General features: G+C 39.7%; 1 protein-coding gene across 1 annotated transcript in view; it reads left to right on the top strand.

Annotated features, from left to right (window-relative positions):
* LOC124167606 (kelch-like protein 17) overlaps window positions 1–24,669 on the top strand; it is a 119,288-nt gene that overhangs the window by 58,408 nt on the left and 36,211 nt on the right. The window contains exon 6 of the mRNA XM_046545585.1: window positions 10,902–11,008. Within this exon, the coding sequence (XP_046401541.1) occupies window positions 10,902–11,008 (107 nt within the window). The remainder of the gene's footprint in view (window positions 1–10,901; window positions 11,009–24,669) is intronic.

The following is a 24,669-nucleotide window of genomic DNA, read 5'->3' as shown; positions in this document are numbered from 1 at the left end:
AATTTTTTGTCAACACAATACATCCAATTAATTTATTTTTTATGAGGTCAAAATATTCCACTTGCTGAAGGGAACGGGTGAAAATCGGATTTTTAATATGGGCGCTCACTAGCTCGTTCAAATTAGCCCACAAATAGTGGTACCCTTACAAGAATTCACTTCCTTAACCATCTTACCCAAATTCACTTCCTGTCGGCAGATTTCTGAACTTATTTACTTCTCTGTAACCAAAACTACTCGACTCGACTAGACATTCGTAATGCTTCTCGAATCACTCGAGTCGAGTATCAACTAGTCGACTCGAATTTTCTAGTACTCGCACATTCCTCTTAATAACTAATTTCACGATGCTGTAAATGTTTTTGATCGTCATTTTAACCAAACAAAACACACATATAATAACACTCATTCCAGCTTTTTTTTTATTTGGGCAAGGAATGTGATATATACCTAGCATGCAGGCAATTGAATGCAACAGAAATCGTGAAGTGTGGAGGTGATTAAGCTAATATAAATCAATAGCACTATTCAAAGTAAGTTAGGTAAAGGCTACCGCGACCAAAGACCCTGAGTGAGCAGGAGTCCTTTTCATCGCATATTTCAATTACCAAATGCAAATTTGTAAAGGCTTGAATATGCATGTGCGCCGACTGCAGAATTCGGAGGCGACGTCGTCAGGAGGTAAATTTTTTTTCAGAACCCCAGCTACCAAGATGATGGTTTCTACGGAGCAACTTGATCACCGACGACTGTAAATTGCGTTCAAATCATCATTAATAGTACATTAAAGATAAAATTACGAGTATCAGTTCTTGAATGGGTCAATTTAAAATGATAAACGATATCATTTTGTAATATGGTATTTCCTGGAGTATAGGTCATTTAAACAAAAGTTAGATGCCAACGTTTCGATTTATTTTCTTAAATCATCTTCAGGGCTATGTTAGAAAAAGTGTGAAACAATATAAAATACAGAGAATAAGACGATACACAATATTTATACATAAAGAAGGAACAATTGGTTTTTTTTATAATACAATATAATTTAAAGAAATATGTATATATAAACATATATATAAGAACAGAATGTAATATACAAAAAATATCATTTTGAGCATACTTGACGTTGCAAATTGGACCACTTGTCGGCTCAAAAGTCTAGGGCCTCATTCAGATTATGATTGTTCCAGCGATCGTTGGAACTATCGCGCATTCCCACATCGATGGTTAAAACCTGTGCTGACGTTTAGTGCTGACATCTAAAGTGAACGAGAAATTGACTGTTAGCAAAGCTGTTGAGGTATGCAGCGTAAAGATATTACTGTGTTCAACGTGTATTTAACGAATAATTTTTCTTCCGCCCATATTCTTCCTTGCTTCGACAAATCCATGAAAAAATATAGAGCGAAGGGAGCTTCACGAACTTTTCGTCTTTCTCTTGTTGCTTCCTCATCCGGTCTCCCAACGCCAACCTATCGTAAAGCGGCAACGTTCGGAACTATGTGAACTATTGTCAGGTCATCCATTCACGCTCCTAGTTCGGCCAATTATCGTAAGGACAATCGCTCAGACAATCGTAATCTGAACGATTCATAGGTCAGAGTATCGCAACTAGTATAAATAGATGTTACCGATGGGTTTCAAACCATTACAAAGGGCTATCTCACAAAAAATATTGAGACATTTAAAATTATTAATAATATTTTTATTCCTTCCTATGCATTTTGATTCATCGATAAACATAGCAGCGTGAAAATCTTCACGCACAAACGATCTCGTCAATTTTGGCATTTACAGGTGTTAAAGGCTGGAGCAATTTATAGCGGCCCCTGGAGTGCTTTGTGAATGCGAAGTGGTGGAAAGGGGTTGGCGGAAAGAGCCAAGACCTCTGCTTCAACCGCCCACTGACAAAAGAAACACGAATTCCGCCCTCTCACGAGCGATCGCGTGACTTCTAGATAGAGCACCCGTTCCCCCTGATTCCCGGTGGCTTGCGATATTACATCCCTTCCATATTTGCGTGTCCGCGCCCCCTACCTAACCTGTCTCGACTCGAGAGCATTCCGAAACACACACACATATATCTGGCGCGCGGTCGTTTACCTCTAGTTATCTCAATCGGTCATCGTCTTCCACTTTCAAGGAATCAGCGCGATTTACATATATTTTCACGCCAATTCGAATTCTCAAGATCACAAAAATTTCGTCCAATTAAAGGAGGAACCTTAACTTAGAAGTACAGCATTCAAGATATGAAAATAATCTGCTGCAATGATTCAATTCTGGCTGAGTGACACATTTCGCATTCAAAAATCTTTTACTATTTTAACAATCTCCATGGACCAAGGCACTACTGAAGCATCTTAACATGAAAACCCTTATATTTCCCATGAAAGCTAAAAATTTTACTGACGTAACCTTAATCATTACATTTCTTTAATGAAATCCAAAATTGTTCATAAACATCATCTCGGAATTGGTATTGGTTAACTATTTCATAGCAAATGCCTCCTGAGACATAGGAGAACATTTTTCTATTTATACGGACTTCATCTTATAGTTTGTTACGGTTCCAGAAGCCAAACGTTTAAAATAAATAAAAAAATATATTTTGAGGAATATCGACTATATAGAAATTTTATATATAAATAGAGAAACCTACATGAAATGTAAATCAACTACCAAGACTATAAGATATGAACAAAAAATACTGAATAAAGGAAAGCATAACAGATATACAAGTGAACAGCCCCTTACTTAATCGGCAACGTTCCAATTCATTACAGTAACACGGCGACACATATCACTCAGGATAAATATACGGTGATATTCGACCAACATTGACAGCCCCAATTATAGAAAATTATTACCTTAACAATTATAATTTATAATTATTTTACAATAATAGAAAATGATTACCTTTTAAAAACAAAAAATGGCGTAAAATCAATTGACATAATGCTAACGCGGAATTAATTGCAACAACTCCGCTACTTTAATCCAGGAGCATTAAAATGAAGGCAAGGAAACAGTACGATACATGAAAACATTCGTGCGGCTAGTAGTACTCACAAATCAGAAACATGGTTTTGATTGAAAAGCTAGCCAAAAAAGAACTGCAGCCTTGGAAACCTGGTGCAGGCGGCGGATGCTGAAAAAAATCAACGTAAAAAGAGAGACACGAGGTGGTGTAACTAAGCAGCAGAAGTAGAAGAGTCATACACCAAATCTAGTGAATAGGCCATAAGCCATAAGACACAGCACTTCAAGACAAGAATGAGCCCACAAGGCTGTCGCTTACCTTGTCACTCTGGAGGTGTAAGATGGAAGAAGCATACGAATCTGAAGAAAACCTATTTATAATTATTTTCTTTGATAACTTTTCCCGTTTCCGTATTAGAAGTTGGAGTTCCAATGCTGGCCTCAAGTGTATGTACTGCGCAGCCATCTTGAGTTCTCTTAGTAATGTTTATTTTGCAATACAATTTATGGAGAGTAATACCCCGAAATCTACTTCCTTATCATATTTATAATTTAGAATTTTTCATCCCTCTAAACCCTTAAAAGAAACATAGATTCTAAAATAATCCTTTTAATCCCTCTAAATTAACGAAAATTAATTTAAAAAATAGGAGGGGGGCTCCCCCAAAAATGGTGGGTGATGGGGGAAAAGGGAGGTCATATTCGGATTCAGGAGGTCATTTTACGATAGAATCAGCAGGAATGGTATCAGGGCCGATTTCCATGCCGTCCAGTGTATTTAATGTGAGAATTATCACCGAAAAGCAACCTCAGATACGTTGTTACGTAGATAACCGAGCTTGCGTTACGAACGAGAATATGCCCCCAAGGCTGTCGCTTACCTTGTCACTCTGGAGGTATGAAGTATCAGTATCTTAAGATAACCTATTTATAAATGTTTTCTTTGATAAATTTTCCTATTTCCATTACAGACGTTTGAGTTCTGATATTGGCCTCTAATGTTGATAATGCGTAGCCACTAATATTTATTATGAGAATCATCCACGTAAAGCAACCTCAGCCACGTTTTTACCCACGGTGATACCCCAGCTTGCGTTACAAACGAGAATAGGCCCCCAAGACTGTCGTTTACCTTGTCACTCTGGAGGGGAAAGATGGAAACCTGAGAATCTCTCAAAAGGAAAAATTCCTCCACATCTATTCTCTCCCTCCTTCTATCTGTTTTGCTCTTACTCTTCGCCTTGGCACGCACATCAAATATTTAAACGGGAACGCACTGGGTAGCGCGCAAGAGTCGCCGTCTCCTTTAGCCTTTGCAGCGGGAATTCATGGAAGGGGTGAGTTCAGATGGGTGGAAGGAGTGAATGCCCCTCTTCGACCAATAAATGAATCCATCTGTAAGGAAGGAGAGGGGTGGGGAAGAGGCAGCGCGCACAGCTCGTCAATTATTTCGAGGGAGCCACTCTCGCCTCGCGACGGCAGCACAGACGAGGACGCGTCCAAATACTCGAAGGGTAGGGAGGGTTAAGGGTAAAATAATGAATGAATAGAAGGCTTCTCCGATGTGAGTAAGAACCTCTTAAGCATTCTTCACACCACACGGTCTTCAATCAATCTCCATTAGCATAAACCGCCCTTCACAGAGAATTCAAAATAAATATTTTTCATGCATGTTAATTATCATCATCGTCATAAGTCAACAATCCTAAGACTGATGAGATAAGATTTGATGCTTTTTCGGCGTATAATGTGGGTAAAATTTTCTCGGGATTCTCACCGGGATAAATTCTCCATTTTAGCCAAAGTTTCAAGCTTCGACTTGGGGCTCATCCTCAGGGATGTGGAATGTCGTTTTAGTTAACATAAAACGACATGTCGTTTTATTTTATTTTGATACTTAGAATAATTTATTTTAGTTTACCCCAAATCCTAAGAATGCTTTAACCCAACTCTCTATTCTACCCTAGCCTTTTCAAATTGACGTATTCCTTCTCTTTAACATCCTTTATAACCTGTCCAACGTAACTGATTGGGGGCCGTCTCTGGCCCTTCTTCCCTGTCCTTCGACGATTGTTTTCACTAGGCCATCAAGACACATAATGTGGCCAACTAAGTTGTTCCTTAAACTTGATTGTTTCTGGCTTTACTTTGTGAAAATCCATTCTTAATAAAAAAAAACGTTATTGTACTTTTCCACACGATTTAAAAATCGCAAAAAAATCGCATTTTGCGAAACATCTATGGGAGAGTGACCACAGAAGCAATTTTGTTCCGGAAATTCTCCACCTTGAGGGAAAGGGAAGAAGGATGGACTGCTTGGAGGAGTTGGAGATAAGGAAGCATATAAAAAATGGAATTTTAGCAAATGAAAATATTTTTGTAAACTATTCCCCGCTCTTGGAGATTCCCCTGAATCTGAGTGACGCTCCAACCCCAACGCAACCCTCCCCTACCAACGTAATAGCAACCAGATAAACAAGAACAAAACAACTGTTATTATAACGGATTATGTACCTGATGATGTCGCCTCTGCGACGAAACCGGTCGTATTAATTAAATCGTGTGGAAAAGTACAATAACGTTTTTTTTTTTTATTAAGTTGTTCCTTCTTCCTCTTAGGTTTTTAGAAGACTTCTGAACAAATTTTGCAATATTTGTTCAGCTTTGAGGTCATGTTTAAAACCCAAAAAAACCATGAAAAACGATACGCGTCAAACATGCATTAATGTGTTGACAATAACTGCGCAAAGTTTTAACTTCCATGCTCAAAAGAAACCATTTTTGAGGTTTTAGCCAGCTTTTTTCGATCTTTCGAACAAACATATCATCCTAATGCTAGCGATGATGCAGGAATTCCCGCATGATAGTTCAGAATCAAACAATGGTTAAACTTGTGAAAATCAATGGTATACTCACCAGTAGACTCGGTATTGTGCACGCTACGGCGTGAATTTAATCTCTAAAAACTGGGATTTTTACGTATCGCCCCCCAACCATGCGTGACAGTGTTGTAGTGAAAACTGCTCAATGGGAAGAGGGTATCTGTGGGTGATAAACGCGGGTGTGATATCTTGAGTGGTTTCTGGTTGGCCGAGAACGATGGGATTAAAGTTGAAAGTGCGTCCATTATTCAGGGACCTGAGCCGCTGGGGCGCCGCAGGCTGTGCCTTATTTACACCATGAAGGAGGTTTTAGTCCAAGCTTCAGCTCTCTCTAAGCTCAGGCCCACGAAACTTCCAACGGAATAATTTAAGTACGCGCCGCACGAATTATTCATCCGTCCCTTACCTTCCACATCATTTTTACGGTCGAAAAAATCCTTTACCTCACCATACATGATAGCACATTTCAAAATTTACATTCTTAGGACCTGAACGCCAATTCCACGAGAAAACCATATTTTTGTGAGGCTATGGAGGTAAGGGCATTTTCGAAAGCGTCAATAATCATGTTAATTTGTTTTAGACTTAACTTGATAACGAAGGTCATCCTCTCGAATATTACAAAAGAGGATCACCAAGTCGGCCTCTAAATTTGCCGTCAACCACCGCGCATTTAAGGGGTTTAAAGAAGTCGCCACTCGTGTCGCTAACGAACAAATTGATCCGAGTTTCACGGGGAAATAAGGTAAAATTAGCGGTTTTAACCGAAATTTTTATAAATAACGATGTTAATTGATGATGTTCAATCAAATTCATAAAAGCTCAATGCCATTCCGTTTAATTACAAACATTGTACTGCAAATATTTGAAAAAAGTGGATCGCATTGTACAGACTGTCCCAAGTGTCGTGTGTCATTTTTGACCTGTAATTTTAGTAACTTTCCGTAGAGCTATGTTCATGAAAATTGGCACACTCATGGGAAAAGGTCCTAAGTTTTGTTGAGTGTAAGCAAAATTTTAAAATTTTGACCATTTGACCTCACAATTTGGGTCCAAACCAAAAATTTGAATTTGCCTTATGGGGTTTCAATGTTAAAAAAATCGAGATAGAAAAATGTCTGAATTTCATTGACCAATGTGTCAATTCTTATGGTTTGGGACCCGAGAAACCCGAAAATAACAATTTTATTTACGAAAATTCAACCGTTGACCCAGTAAGGTCACCGTCAAGGTCATAAGGGTGGCAAAAAGAATAGCATACCGACAAAGGTGTCGATCTATGGGTTTTATAGGGTGCCCAAGCCATTGGTATTGTCCAAATACCCATATTATTCACTAATTGACCTACGAGGGTCACAATGGGGGTCAAAGGTCATAGCGTTAAACGTCGGGCCATCGTGGCAACTAACGTGTCAAACCATAGGTTTTGAAGGGTCCCAAAGTCAGTTAGGCAGTTCATAGATCAGTATTGTTAGTTTTTTGACCTCCGAGGGTCACAATGGGGGTCAAAGGTCATAGAGTTAAACGTCGGGCCTTCATGACAACTAACGTGTCAAACCATAGGTTTTGAAGGGTCCCAAAGTCAGTTAGGCAGTTCATAGATCAGTATTGTTAGTTTTTTGACCTCCGAGGGTCACAATGGGGGTCAAAGGTCATAGAGTTAAACGTCGGGCCTTCATGACAACCAACGTGTCAAACCATAGGTTTTGAAGGGTGCCAAAGTCGGTTAGGCAGTTCATAGATCCGTATTGTTGGTTTTTTGACCTCCGAGGGTCACAATGGGGGTCAAAGGTCATAGAGTTGAACTTCGGGCCATCATGACAGACAACGTGTCAAACCAAAGGTTTTGAAGGGTGCCAAAGTCGGTTAGGCAGTTCATAGATCCGTGTTGTTGGTTTTTTGACCTCCGGGGGTCACAATGGGGGCCAAAAGTCATAGAGTTAAACGTCGGGCCATAATGACAGCCAAAAAGTGGAACCATGGGTCTTAACGGGTGCCCAAGTCAGTGTGGCAGTTCGTAGCAGTTTGCATATTGTCGATTTTTTTACCATCGAGGGTCATAAGGGGGGTCAAAGGTCACAGATGTATGTTTTGAAATAATAGGAAAACTAATTTCCCCAACTAAAGGTTTTGAAGGGTGACCAAGTGAGTGGTGTAGTACACATATCCACTGCCTTTTCCGACAAGCCTCCCTTACCCTCTTAGTTTCACGCCGTTCTTGATTATTTATTTCCCTAGACATCCTTTTTCCCGACTCTGTGTCCACATTCTTCCACTACATCTCTCCTCAAAGAAGGTCCTAAGGAGGTCTAACGCCATATAGGACTTTCTTTATAACTACGCTGAAATCCCATTGGTTTTAAAGATCAACAAGCAAATAGCAAAACCCAATCATGCCGCTTTTCATTTAAGTATTAGACCTCCATTGGTAACGCTCAAGTTAAGGGTTGCGAGTTTTTCCCATGAAAGTCCTAAAAATATGTTAAATAAATAGTTAAGAAAAAGTCCCAGTTTGACTGTAAAGACCGCAACCTTCTGCGAGACCCTCGTCCTGCAAACGTTACTGGCTGCAAATTTATCAGGACCTCACTTCACATTCAAACTTGCAAATCGGTTGGGTATAACACCCAACAGTCTCATTGCTATGTCTTGGCCTTTCCATTAAGATGCTTTTGCCGCTGAGCACTATTGTCCGCGCAGCGTGTACTGGACAATTCCAGGTGTGCGATATAACAAAATTTAAATATTCTAAACTTGAAGCCCTAGAAAGTGTAATGTTGCAGCTTCGAGAAGAAGAGCATGGCAATCAAAACCATTTCTGCAATTGGATGGTTGACTAGCCCCATGTAAACTACATAATCACATTTCAGTTTATAATCCTATTAATTTTGTCGTTTAATGATATTTCTCTTTGATTGTTAAATATTTATCACAACGCATGATACAATCAAAATAAAAGCTGGATTTATCCATTTCTTTTACGTTTTACCTTATGGTTTCGGACATAGCCAATATCTTTTTAAACGGAGTTTTGTCTTTCACTTTGAGCTGCAAATCAAAATGATGTTTAGAGAAATAAATGATCAACTTCGGCATGAAGCTAAGATGGCATGGGAAGCCTGCCGGAAAGCCCTGCGAGGAAATGGAAAATTTTTGGAAGGAAGGGGGGTAAGCGCATTGCATATTTTCTTTATGACCTTTGATCCCCATTATGAATTTCGGAGATCAAAAAAATCTGTTATGCGGAACTATGAACTGCAAAACTGACTTGGGCACCCTTTAAAACCCATGGTTCCACTTTTTGGCTGTCATTATGGCCCGACGTTTAACTCTATGACTTTTGGCCCCCATTGTGACCCCCGGAGGTCAAAAAACCAACAACACGGATCTATGAACTGCCTAACCGACTTTGGCACCCTTCAAAACCTTTGGTTTGACACGTTGTCTGTCATGATGGCCCGAAGTTCAACTCTATGACCTTTGACCCCCATTGTGACCCTCGGAGGTCAAAAAACCAACAATACGGATCTATGAACTGCCTAACCGACTTTGGCACCCTTCAAAACCTATGGTTTGACACGTTGGTTGTCATGAAGGCCCGACGTTTAACTCTATGACCTTTGACCCCCATTGTGACCCTCGGAGGTCAAAAAACTAACAATACTGATCTATGAACTGCCTAACTGACTTTGGGACCCTTCAAAACCTATGGTTTGACACGTTAGTTGCCACGATGGCCCGACGTTTAACGCTATGACCTTTGACCCCCATTGTGACCCTCGTAGGTCAATTAGTGAATAATATGGGTATTTGGACAATACCAATGGCTTGGGCACCCTATAAAACCCATAGATCGACACCTTTGTCGGTATGCTATTCTTTTTGCCACCCTTATGACCTTGACGGTGACCTTACTGGGTCAACGGTTGAATTTTCGTAAATAAAATTGTTATTTTCGGGTTCCTCGGGTCCGAAACCATAAGAATTGACACATTGGTCAATGAAATTCAGACATTTTTCTATCTCGATTTTTTTAACATTGAAACCCCATAAGGCAAATTCAAATTTTTGGTTTGGACCCAAATTGTGAGGTCAAATGGTCAAAATTTTAAAATTTTGCTTACACTCAACAAAACTTAAGACCTTTTCCCATAAGTGTGCCAATTTTCATGAACATAGCTCTACGGAAAGTTACTAAAATTACAGGTCAAAAATGACACACGACACTTGGGACAGTCTGTACTCATCACCGCGTCACGGACATTTTGAAAACCGATTAAAATGCGACCTTATTGCGGCAACAGAAATCAGCCTTCAATGGGATTGGGCCTCCTCGATGTAGTCCCCTTGGTGAACGTTCTCATAAGACAGTTAACGAACTACCTCCGACGGAGGAGACATCTAACGGCCATCGCGCAAATGACCACGGTACTATGGGTGTCATTGAAAATTCGATGTTCATTTTTTTAATCGGCGATGACCACTTGATGCTTCCTCTGTTGATAGTTAGAAAATTGCTGGTATGAAACCGTTGTCCTTCGTTATCAAGTGAACTTGATTATTTCTGCTTTCGAAAATGCCGTAAATGTAAAACGCAGGAACTTAGAATCATCTACGGAAGACAGTGGCGTAGCCAGGGGGGAAGTTCGGGGGGTCCGGACCCTCTCCCCGAAATATAAAAACACAATTACATTCCTTCATAAAAGAAAAAAATATTGAATAACCATGAATTTACAAAAGATTTCTTCAACAAATGAAGTTTTTCACTATGTAAAGTGTTAAAATTAGTTTAAAACCCTCTACTCTGTACCCTGTTTTTCAAAAATTTCCCCCCAGATTTTGGACCCCCCCATCAAAAGAAATTCCACGCTACCCCACTGTCGGAAGAATAAGATAACTAAAAAATGGTTTAAAATAAATGCAACATCGTGGACTCCTTATAATGATTCTCTCTTTCTCTCTATTCCTATTATTCACTGCATGTCCTAACAATGGCGACTGCTGCTGAATGGGACGACGCTACTGCCATCTCTGCAGACGCTCACGCGTGCAAGGACCTCCACCGGAAGTCACACCGCTTCGCACTTCAAAACTTCCAGGAAGTGATGCAGACGGAGGAGTTCCTCCTACTTCCGTTCCACGAGGTAAGGTGGCGCAATCCCCCACTCAACATAGAGCACTTATTTCTATCAATCTATTTTTCTCGTGTCAATCAAATCGGTAGCGTCTATTTACAAGAATGATTGTTTTGATATCGCATTGATTACGCCAAAAATAGCCATTAAATCATTGAGGAAGCTCCCATTGTAGGCTTATATACTTCAATGTACAACTATTTGAATTGCTCTTACATGTTATGAGTTATTTATAGCTGTAAGTCAGGTGTTATAAATATTATAGAGAGTTGTTTGGGAAGAACTCACATATCGTCATGACGCATGCCACTTGACGAATGGTGCTGCCATTGAAGACTTATATGCTTTAATATACAATTGTTTGAGTTGCTCTTACATTTGATGAATTTTTTATAGCTGTAAGTCAGGTTTTATAAATATCATAAAGAGTTACCCGCTAACCATTTTGAAAAACCCGGCATTTGAAGTAGAAAGAGGAATTAACATTAAAAAGGTGAAAAGTCGGGACGTAATTTAAAAACATGGAGGCAGGAGTGACCTTTTGTGGGTTTTGGCACTCTTTGTGCAGTTTTTGGCCTGTTGCCAGAGTCATTTTTCACCCGAATCGAATCACCGAAAGAGGAGGGTAGGAGGAGTAGGGTGCCCTTCTATAAATTCTCCTCCTACTCTCGGAATATATGTCAAGAGGGCTTCCTGGGTGACCCTTCACATCATTTACGAGTGCTCACCGAATGAAAGGGAAGTGCTCTTAAGTAAGAGTACTTGTGAATGGAAAATATCCTTCCAATGTCACTAAATTTTGAAAATTTAGTGACATGTTTAGTGAATGTACGCCTACTATATCAAAATGTCTACTAATGCAATAAAAAATACAGTGAAAGAAAGGATGAGCTCAATTCTTGTTTAATTTTAAAATCTCTTACGGAAACGCTAATAGATACTTTAACATGCTCAATTTCAGGACACTTCCTTTCTAACGGCCGTATTTTTCGCATTACGAAACGTAATACCGGTCCAAAACGAAACCTACCATCTTTAAATTTGCCGAGTAGGTAGAATAGCCCTTTTTAAGCATCACCCTGTTTCTCCAATATAAAAAATAATATTCGAGGAAACAAGGTGGTAAGAATTTCAAATGTTAGATGTATGCAATAATTGACAGGGGTTTTCTCCATACAACCTGAAAAGTTCAAGATTCCAGCTAAAGTTTAAAATCATTAATCCACCACGAATAAAGACCGATTTATCCAGAGTGATGGGTTATTTTAATGCATGACTCGATGGAAAACACGAGCAAAATTCAAATCCTCATTCACGGGACATAATCTACAAGTAGACCCTCCGAAACAAGTCAACTGAGGTAAAATATTCTTTCCACCATCAGGGGATAGGGGATTAGAACAGTGGTTTGAATGTAGTTTTTGAACACTTCCCGCAAAAGATAAAGGCGTTAATGAGAATGTTTATTCTTCTTTCCTTTATGATGTTTCTTTTGTTATGAGTGTATTTTCATTTTATTTCTGTTTATAACCGTTTTCTCATTCTATTTATTTCCATTTCAATTTATATTTTTATATTATCAATTGACTTGGGTAAATCCGATTGATATTACTAGCAGACCAAATGCTCGACTAGTAACGTTATTTTTTTGTAATAAACTAATATATCGGCATAAAATCTACCTTTTCCATGCTAAAGAAATCGGGTAAACCGGCTGATGACAGAAAATAGGAGAATACCGGGCAGAAATGTTAAATTAAAACCGATGACGATAAGCATTGATCCAGTGATAATGATTCTCTAGTCCCCCAGACTAGACACTATGAAATCTGCCTATCCAAAACCCCCCAGTAGAAAGCCTGCAAGGGAAGTCACTTTCCATGACCCAGATTGATGACATCAAAATTTTGCCCGCAGACTTTCTCATTGGTGGTGTCCCCGAAATACCCCACAGACGACGACACAATGGCGTCACGGGACGTCATCCAACCGAACGAGACATGAGGGTGTGGGGGAGAAAGGAAAGATAGGCGATAGGAAAAAGGGTACTCAGACAATTGATTCACATCTTGGATAATAGGCCTTCTAATTCATTAAATTGAAGTCATAAACTAGAGGTGAAGTCTTTCCAAAACATGCGCAGCTTCTTGTAGGCAAAATTTTACTTCGGAAATATTTTTTATCAGTCTACATGAAAAGGAAAATACTTGAATTTCCCTCATAATGCCATAGAAACTTTTACTTATATGCAATTACATCTTGATTTGTTTTATCTCCACTAGCACGAGAAGGTACGTCGAATTATCTATGTTCACCTTCTAATTCATTAAATTGAAGTATTAAACTAGGGGTGAAGTCTTTCTAAAACATGCGCAGCTTCTTGTAGGCAAAATTTTACTTCGGAAATATTTTTTATCAGTCTACATGAAAAGGAAAATACTTGAATTTCCCTCATAATGCCATAGAAACTTTTACTTATATGCAATTACATCTTGATTTGTTTTATCTCCACTAGCACGAGAAGGTACGTCGAATTCTCTATGTTCACCCTGGGATAATACTTAACTTAATACTACACTATATTCCAAGAATAATAACTTAACTCCTTTCTATGATCCAGTTGGATGACATTACAATTTTGCCCGCAGACTCTCTCATAGGTGGCGTCCCACATCCCACCCACACGCGACGACACAATGACGTCAGGTGACGTCATCCAACCGGATGAGACATGAGGGTGTGGGGGAGAAAAGAAAGATAGGCTATAGGAAAAAGGGTACTCAGATAATTGATTCACATCTTGGATAATAGGCCTTCTAATTCATTAAATTGAAGTATTATGCTAGGGGCGAAATCTTTCCAAAACATTCGCAGATTCTTGTAGGCAAAATTTTCCTTCGGAAATATTTTTGTCAGTCTATACATGAAAAGGAAAATACTTGAATTTTCCTCATAATGCTATAGAAACTTTTACTTATAAGCAATTCCATCTTGATTTGTTTTATCTCCACTAGCACGAGAAAGTACGTCGAGTTATCTATGCTTACCCTGGGATAATACCCAATCCACTCTTCTCCAGGGAGCTTATAATAACTTAACTCCTTTCTATGACCCACTTGGATGACATTATAATTTTGCCCGCAGACTTTCTCATAGGTGTGTCCCCCATCCCACCCACACGCGACGACACAATGACGTCACGTGACGTCATCCAACCGAACGAGACATGAGGGTGTGGGGGAGAAAGAAGATAGGCGATAGGAAAAAGGGTTCCCAGACATGAGCGAGGGGATAGCCCATTAGCACCCCTTTCCGACCCACCCATGAGACGGGACTATGATAGAGGGAGGCAAAGGTCAGAGGTCATAGTGAAGGCGAGAGTGTTGAAGGGCAGACGGGGAGAGTGTGACCCAGTGGCCTGGAAGTGCGGGGAGCGAAGCCGCCGTCGCCGTTACTGCCTCATCCTCTTCCGGGTGACATACTTCCGCCCTCGCCCTCAAGGGCACTCCGAGGTGAACGAGGATCTGGGTCGAGGACGCATCAAACACAACCATACACCGCTCATCCCTCCAAAAAAAATGGGAAAGGTACTTTTGAAAGATACATCTAGATCTATCTACATCTACATAATACCCTGCGAACCACCTCTAGGGTGTTTGGCAGGGGGTGATCAATCACCGGCATGCATTTGGACTCCCACATGCACACCACACCGTCGAAAGAACGTCCCGTATAATAGCAAACTATACTACTATATGCTGTTAGAAATAGAATATAGAATAGAAATTCAGAAACATGCATTAAGTTTTACATAGGTTAGTAACCTACACTACAAGTCATGCAATCTATTTACGAGTTCTATTGCTGCCGTTATAATCTCTTATCGATCGTGGAAAAAATGACATTCGGAATCTGTCTGTTCTGCAATCTATCTCTCTTATTTTATTTATATGATCTGATCTTCCGTAGTACGTTGGCGTCCGCAAGATATGGTTAACTTCGTCAGAAAAGACACTGCTCTTGAATTTATCTAAAAGGTTTAGTCTATTTTTCAATCTACGGTCCGACAGAGATTCCCATCCGAGTTTATCTAAGAGGTCAGTTACACTAAAAAGACTATCGTAACGACCTTTCACATACCTGGCAGCTCTTCTTTGCACGCGTTCTAACTCTGTTATTAAGCCTTTTTCATGAGTGTCCCAAACACTGGCAGCGTATTCCAAATGTGGTCTAACGAGGGAAAAGTAGCTAATTTCTCTCACTTTGTCGTCGCACTTTCCTAATATTCTTTTAACCCATTTTACGATTAGCTTGACCGGAAATTTCTCGAATATGTTTATTCCACGATAGATCATTATTGAGTCTAACCCCTAGATATTTCACGGATTCAACTGCCTTTAACTGGGTGCCCCGAATGATATAGTTACGCTGTAGGGAGTTATTCTTCTTCCAGAAATTCATTACGACGCATTTTTCCAAATTTAATTCTAACTGCCAAGCATCGCACCAAGCTAGGATAGCAGCAAGGTCATTCGTTAGTTCATCTATATCTTTGCTGGAACGGATTTCTCTGTAAACTACAGCGTCGTCTGCAAATAATCGTAACTTACTCTGCACTACTTCGCCAATGTCGTTTATATAAAGAAGGAATAGGAGTGGGCCAATGACACTACCCTGAGGAACGCCAGAAGTGACTCTAACCTCATTGGAGACTGCACCGTCTAATACTACTCTTTGGACGCGGTCGCTCAAAAATTCTCTAATCCAGGAAATGACATCTTCGTCTAGACCATAAGATTTCAGTTTTATTATTAACTTTCCGTGGGGTACTTTATCAAATGCCTTTTTGGAATCAAGAAAAATCGCGTCTACTGGAATGTTGTATTCCCCGGAGACTAAAATATCGAAGGCGAAAAGCGCTAACTGAGTTTCGCACGATCTGCTTTTCCTGAATCCATGTTGATTTCCCATTAATAAGTTTTGCGCGCCTAGATGTTTCATTACCGAGCTGACTACGATGTGTTCAAGGACTTTGCAAGAGATGGACGTTAAAGATATCGGCCTGTAATTAGATGGCTGTTCCTTGTCTCCACTTTTAAATATAGGCGTTACATTAGTGATTTTCCAGTCATTAGGTACTTCGTGTTGCTTGATGGATTTACTGAATATTAACTGCAAGTAATGGGCAATTTCTGAGGCTAGTTCTTTATATACGCGAGAAGGGATTTCGTCTGGACCAGGTGATTTATTTGAACTAAGCGATTTCAATATATTTTCTATTCCGAGCGTACTAATGTCAATAGCTGGCATCTTATGTATACAGGGATTGTCATCGGTCTCGGGTGAGTTTTCGGAAGGCTCCGTGAACACGCTCTTAAAGTAGGAATTTAATAAATTGGCTTTATCGTAACTACTTGTCAACACATCTCCATTGTTGTTTCTCAGCGAACATACGGTAGATCGTTTATCTTGAACTTCCCTAACATATGACCAAAATGCTTTTGGGTTATCCTGTAACTGCTCTACTAGTGTTTTTCTTTTAAAATTCGTGAACGCATTCCTGAACGCTTCCTTCGTGGCGGCTTTAGTCATCCTATATTTTTTAATTATTAGCTCGCGTTCATTAGCGGATAAATCCGTGCTGACTTTTTTTCATTTTAGCATGACACGCTCTCTGTCGCCTCAATGATTTTCTCACTTCCGCGTCGTACCATCTCGGTTCGCTGCCTTCTTTTACTATTTTACTAGGGATGTAGCTATTTATTCCCGAAGTTACGAGCGAAAGAAAAGCTTTCCAAGTATTCTCTACATTTAACTTTAATACTGATTCTTGAAACTCGGGGAAAGCATTTTTCAGATGACTCTTAAACCCATCAAAATCAGCTCTTTTAAAAATGAAAACTTTACGCTCTTTTTTAAAGTTTACAGCGGTATTTAGAGAAAACTTTGCAGTTACTACCTTATGGTCACTTATTCCTTCGACAGTGCCAACGTTTATTTATACTATGCATCCCACATAATATGGCTATCCATTACCTTCCCCAACGTAACCAACATAGGGTTATGGATTGATATGGCAGAGTATTGTTGATTCATTGCCTTGGAGTAAAGGTCATGAAGAATTTTAAATGCAAATTTTTGCCAAAAACATTATTATTTCGAAAAACATTGTTATTTCTTAATCCATATTATGTAATAATACTAATTCATAGCCCTGACGAAGGTATATAAATATACCAAAAAGTTGCATGCAAAATGTTTTCAAGACCGATACTCCAAGAGAATGAGTCAACAAAGAGGTCTAGAGAAGGAAAATAAAGATAGAGTATTGACTTCCCATCCAAAGTATTCCGGTAAAAATTCTGGCAATGGTGGAGATTTTTCAGAGACTACCCGATCACTGCTCAGATGCTATGTGTTGGGGTACAAGTACAGCACTCCATTCGTTGAATAGGATATTGGCCTCTTATTCCCTTTCGGCACTACTTTCAGCTCCTTCAATCCCTTCGGGGTAACACCTTTTCTTAGCCTCGGTCACTGATTCACTACTTGGAAAAGTTAGGCATCCGCACAGCATTGCCATGAATCAAATCACATCATATAGCCATGCTGTCAATTTTGCAACGTTGTTGAAGAATGATCACAGGAAATTTGGGAGGCCAATTCTTCCCTTCCTGAAATTTTCTAGTAGGATTTCCCGAACTTGCTTGCACTAGTTGGGGATGTCGCCGTCATCGTTTTAACCAGTCGTTCAGCGTCCACGAGTCCAGATGATCGGAGTGTTATTTTTGTGGGAAATGCCAACGTGATGCAGTGGCAGATCCAGGATAGGGACCAGGGGGGAGCTGAGATTACAATTATATATAGTATAAATTGCATACCCAAGAGGGGGCTATACCCTCCAGCCCCTCTCTTGATCTACCACTGAATTGTAACATACCAAAATCATGTAAAATAGGCCCTAAGTTTAAAGATAATTTGTATTTCAATTCGTTAAAGTAGGTAAGTATGTAGGAAAATATAAGTAAATACTGTTGTACAAAGTGGTAAACCCCAAAGACTTCGATTTTATCCAGTGTGTGTTTCGACCCAATCTGGGGGGAGTTAGCCCCCTTAATAACCCCCCTCAAGAAGAAAATTCCGTTCACTCGTTCTTGTTGATATAATAAGTGTTGACAGTGTGCGAATCAATTATGGTGGGAGTAATTTTTCAATTCTCTTCTTAAGCGAAGTTTACGGACACATGCTATTCATTTCATCTAATGGAATACTTAGCCTACAAAGAATACTTAGCCCATCGCAAGATAACGTTCTGGGTGAAATCCTTGGCATGGATTGTGTCTAGTATGACGAATTTCATCACATGATGATTCAACATGAAAGCGAATGAATGAATGTGACGCAAAGGAATTCATTGATAATTTTATTTCCTCTTCGAGCCATCGCTCACTTTTCTCATTAAATACTAATCCAATATGATGACTGCCACTGTTAAATGGTCAAGTGAAGCTAGACATAAATGTATATCTCTCCGATGGTAACTCCAATGCCGATAATGAATTCCGATGGTGTATCGTGTCCCTGCTCTGATGTGATTACTCAATTGCAATCGCCTTACATCGTAAGAAGCTGAAGGGCAAGATATCACGACGTCACCCAATTCTTTCCTTTTAAAAAGACAGTATGCTTTCAGAGCCTGAAAATCAATGATGTTAGATATAAAAATTGAAAGTGAGGAAATGGCCTAGATCCTTAGAAGATTCAACCTGATTTTCCATTGTAGTAAAAAAAATAATGGAGAAGCATGTTACACAGAGCTTAAGCCTAGAAATTTAAGTTATGGAAGAAGCAGTCAATGTTGAGTTGGATGGATTGATTCTTTATAAGGCTTAAATATGTATGCGTGAGAATGATGTCCTGTTTTCAACCCACTTCAAAACTAAAAAAAGTGCTCCTGTTGATTATACTTTGCATTCTTCAAAGAGTAAAATATTCACCTACTCCTAACAACATTTTAGAGGCTGGCAGATTGTAAGGGCTAATTCAACCACGTGTTTCCATCTAAATCAACTCTCATGCATTCTTTGAGGAAAAAAAGGAAAAACAAAGATCGCAAGATGGCTTGGAGGTAAAAAGCCGATATAATTACGAAACGTATTAAGATAAATTAGTAATAACTACAGATCCAAGTGGGAACGCTATATGATAAAATAATGCTCTCTTTTTTTTTCGAAGGATTAAATAAAGGCTGGAGACAGAAATAACATACTCACAGTACCATTCCAAATTAATAAATGCGATTCAACCGGTCAAACGTGCTGAGGCGACAGGAGGGCACAATATACATGCATCGACTGAAAGCTTTTTACTTGTGGTAACATCCATGTAAATTGTGTTATTTTGTCATCAGTACCACGAAAAAACAATAGAATGTTTTTTGAAAAATTTCTACTCGTCCATGTCGTCATTCTCGCAACTCTACCACGCCTTAGTCCTTAGTCTGAATATAGTTCTACGCATCGAACATCCTGGTTGATGTTTGCGGGAGTGCATATTGACGAAGAAAAGTCGAAGATAGATGATTCCACTCGTCGTATTTCCTAGCAGCATCACTGTAGCCTAAACATGCGTAAAACATTAACAGACTGATAATTAATATGATGCGATATATTTTCATCCAAGTACATATGTCTAATTGTAAGTATTAGTAATCATGCTACAATGAGAATTCATCACTCCTGTCGATAGGCCGATTTTTTCCGTTTTCGTAATTACTTGCATAAATCTTTAAGTTTCCGTCCTGAAATTTAAAGCGTTCACAATACTCTTCACTTCATTCATTCACGCGACGTCTTAGGCGCAAACATGCAAATAAATTCACAGGTAATGAAATAATGGGATAGGAAAATGTAATAAAAAAGGACGAAAACATCGGTACTGTGGTTGACGGAAAAAGTCAGAATAGTCCAAGTGTACAGACTTCACTTGGTGGAACGACATATCTATAGTGCGTAATAACTCTCTCTGTGTTGTATTCCAAAAAGCTTTTTTAATTTTCCACAAAAAAAGTTTTATGGAACATTACAAAGTGAGCTTTTCCGCATTATGCTCAAAGAGTAGACAACTATTAACATCCACCAGTATCAGCATCTTAATTATAAACATTTCATTATTTGAACAGAGACTTTTCTTCTAAATAAAGTACAGCAGAATTCTGAGAAGAGTCTTCTCTGTTCACCCTGAATATTTCAAAACGATACTTGAGTTTTAATCAGGCTATGCTGCATTAAAGCGATCAGTTTGGGTAGAGTGATGGGTTTTCTTAGAACTTAGATCGCTTAATGAATTTATATCTTAGTTAATAACATTTTATGGACCAGAATGTATTAGATAAGAATGATCGGCGCATATATCCATTCGGGAGCTAATATGAAAGGAATGTCAAGGCTAGAAAATTCCTTAAAAGCACGGTGAGGAAATGAGGACACCATCCGGGGCAAAAATGGGTCTCCCACTGATATAAAGCGAGCCCCACGTACGCTTCCCGGCATCTATAAGGTGAGTTTAATGACGCGAAGGCAAAGGGCCGTAAAACAAGTCTCGGGCAGGAAGGCAATGGTAGGGATGGTTCGATATCGAACACCCCTATCCCCTTGGCTCACCTTTCCACTCCCAACTCATGCCCCCGTATTCGTTACATATTGAGGCAAGGGTGGATCGCGGGGACCCATATATGACATACCCTTTTATTACCCCCATGTCAAGGCGTAATATAAACTGACATTTCACGTCACCCTACGGGCATCACAACAGCGCATTAAAGGGACCACGCACCGACGTGGAACTAAGGGTTTTTTACAGTATGGAAGGCAAAAAATGTTCCGAAAAGTACAACAATCGTGATCATCATCATCACCACTGTTCAACAATCCTAGCATTGGTTTGAAGCACCTCTCTTCTCAGTATAGCCAGTATTTTACGGTTTAATTTCGGGAAATTCTAATATTAATAAGTTAAAGCTTTCAGAGAATTTGCAAACTTTTAACTCAATTATCCAATCGGCTAATCTTTTCACATCGCATTAAAAAATTAAACTAATAATAGTAATCGGCTCATGGCTTTCTTTTTCAACAACCGCTATTTTTCCATACCTCCAATTTACCTAATTTCCATCCAATTTACCTGAGGATTTACTTCTAAAATTCCGCGCTGCATGAACGACTGCATCACCACGCGCCTAAATCTGGCAAGTTAGAATTTTGAGCTCTAATACCATCCCAAACAGTAAAACGAAATTTGAAACTTTCTATTAATAATTATTATTTAAGCCAAGCGCTACCTGCTAGCTGGGTACTCTTCTACCTGCTAGTAGCCTACATCGTAGCGGCAGTGGCGCCGACTCCATGGGGCCTGAGGGGGCCCGAGCCCCCTCAATGATTCGTTTGGGGGGGCGGAGCCCCCTCAATAATTCAAGAAAATAAGTAAGTTACATTATGCTTTGTGAAATCACAAAAATATATTGGTGATTTTTATTTCCCATGCTTGACGATAGTTACCTTTTAAAATAAATTCAACAATGAGTGTTGAAACAAATAATTATAAGGTTAAGCAGGTTAACTGAATCAAGTGTTGTGAATCATGGTAGTGTTTCGGTGCTACGACACTCTTTCAATTTAACATCTTCCTGGGGCAAGACCTCCGATATGGGCCCCCCCAATATTTTTTATAAGTCGGCGCCCCTGCGTAGCGGCGCTCATAGCCTCGCACCAATGTTGCCTCACACAGCGGAAGCCGGAACCAGAATGACGTTATACGGGCTTTTCCCAGCATTCATACTTAGCCGTCGCGTATTCGTGCGCTTAAAAATTTTCACTTTTCATTAAATCGCGAAAAATAGATATTGTCATTTAAAAATCTAAAAGCGTGAAATACGTACTTCAGGAGAAATAATCTTTCGATTTAGGCAATAAAAAAATAGGAAACCACCCTTTTGTTGACTTATTATAATGATGATATGCCATAAACCGGCCTTTACTGTCATACTATGGAAGAGTGGACGAAAGAGAAAACAAGATTCCGTGATAAGCTTCGAGGAAGTGGTTTTCTTGGTGTCTTTGCCCCCTGGCCGCATCAGCTGTTCCCATGGAGAGGGAGGACAGATTAGCCGCACGGTTGGAAGCGAAAGTGAAGAGGGAGGGGTCGACGTAATAATGACGTCATTGGGGGGGAGAAGGAGGAGGATGGGGGATGGAATGGGAGGGAAGGTCGTAGTGTAGAGGGGACGGGCGATAAATTGAGGGTTACACGGATGCGATCCCGCGATCGATATCGACTGAAATAAATCGACCGATGCATCTTCCAACCAACGTTCACCCCAGACCGCGCATTTTTCCTTGGACTGACTCTTCGATAATACAAGGATTATTTACTTGAGAAAAGTGTATAAATAAAACTATAAACTTGAGAAAAATATATAATAACTTGTGTTGGGCGTGAATTCATAGAATCGACTTAACATAATGAAATTTAAAAAAAAATGGAATTCCACATAAATTGCGCGGAATTGGAACAAAGTTTTTTTTAATATTTCACTAGGAAATATACATCTTGCACATTAATAGACCAAGTCCGCGGCATACTCTTTCTCTGATGATTTCTAAAATGCTGTACGGATACCATTGCATTTATTCGATCATGTTCGAAAACTGACTTTAAACACTGTATGATTGGTATGGAATCGTGTTTGGAAGAGGAGAACGATAGCTGAGGACATTTGCGCCGTTAAGAAATGATCGGGAAGGAAGGGTGGAGAGAAACATGGTGTCGGCATTACCCTTCTTTCAACGAAAAGCGCCAAGGGGGCAATGGCTTAACGTCCCATCCGACGGACGGAGTGTTGCACTTTAAGTGCACCCTAGAAAAAACTCAAGAAGGGATCCGGCAACCTCTAAAAAGTTTCTGCCACCGCCGGGATTTGAACCTTGGACTGCGAGATTTAAAGCCAACATTTTAGATATTATATTCCCAAGAAGTTGGTGTCTACATCAACTCGGACCAATGGCATCTTTTGTGATAGCTTACATTTCCACCTGAGTAGCCCTTGTTATGACACGGCTTTCAGGAATTCGTTTCACATGGCGCATGCCAAGCGTACGACTTATGACACGTAAGGCGCCACAAGCCGTTGCAAAATTCAGTCATCCGAATATGAGGAGCAATATCTCAAAGAGCGCAAGTTCCAATAAAAAAAGTTCGTCATATTACAGATTTTTTCATTCCTGTACATACCAATGGCGTGCTAAGTATTATGACGTTAATCAAAATTTCCCTGTGTGTTCATAAACAGAATTCAAGCGCAATTTTCTGTGTGTCGAACAGGTGCATCTTATTTGGTCTAATTTGAAAATGTAGCAATTAGCTACATCACAATCGAGCAAGTAGACAGTTGGTATTAAAGCGGTTCCAATCACTGTATTTGATTTTTGCTATTCCCTGCATTTATCCCCAATTTTTCTTGTGTTTGCTGCTAACCTAGTATGGGTGAACTTATTACGTTTATAATATTTAAGGATATCATTGCGTAAGCAAAATTTATATGTTTAGTAATATAATGTCATGCACGAAGTAATCAATGCTCTGACATACCCCACACCGATGGTGGAACGATGGGGGGGAATAAGTGGGCTATAGCTCACAATGGGTCGAAATACACACTGGATAAAATCGAAGTCTTGGGGGTTACCACTTTGTTCAAAAGTATTTAATGAAATTTTTCTACATATTTACCTACTTTAACGAATTGTAATACAAATTAGCTCTAAACTTAGGGTCTATTTTACACGCGTTTGGTTTGTTACAAACCAGTGATAGATCCAGAGAGGGGCTAGGGGAGGCTATAGGCCCCCCTCTTTGGATGTCCAATTAACACTAGATAAAATCGTAACCTTAGCCCCCTCCCCTTGTCCCTACCCTGAATCGGCCACTGCTCCACACCAGGGGCGGTCTGGCCAGGTCCGTTGGTCGGCGATCGCCGAGGGTCCCGAGATAAAGGGTCCTCCACAACGCTCGCGTCTATCGTGAAATGTATCCATAGGCATGCAAGGTGTTACAAAAAAAAAGAATAAGATTCCTAGAACCAACGTTTTACTCGCCATTATAAAGTTCTACGTTTTGATTAGTAGCTTCATTTTCAACATACTAAGTAAGAAAATATCATATAAAATAAATAAAAAAAAGGTGTAGGGTCATTTTTGAGATTTTTTAGTTTACAGTGCAATTACATGGAACAAGTTCCCTAAATAGTTAATAGAACCATTATACATTATTACAGTTTATAAACTGTGAAATAGAACATTTTCATTACTTATATCTGGTTTTTAAGAGTCAGAATAGCGTCAAAATCGATTTACGGACTTGCAATTTCCTAAAATTTTCCGGGGGGGGGGGGGGGGCGGGATGAAGAGGGTCCCATAATGAGTCCCAGCCGAGGGCCCCAATCACTCCAGACCACCCCTGTCCCATACCAATTGTTATAAAAGAGCACGTACAGTGGCGTACTCTTCTTTCAAGAAATTTTGAGTGTACAAGTAGCGCATAGTATGGTGGTGAAGAGTCAGACCCTGCCAAACGCACTAGAGGAGTCTCGCAGACCGAAGCGATCGATATTGACC

This window comes from Ischnura elegans, chromosome 11 (assembly GCF_921293095.1).
Source record: "Ischnura elegans chromosome 11, ioIscEleg1.1, whole genome shotgun sequence".
Classification (NCBI taxonomy): Eukaryota; Metazoa; Arthropoda; class Insecta; order Odonata; family Coenagrionidae; genus Ischnura; species Ischnura elegans.
Note: the sequence above shows the minus strand (reverse complement) of the source record. Positions and strands in the feature narration are given on the sequence as shown.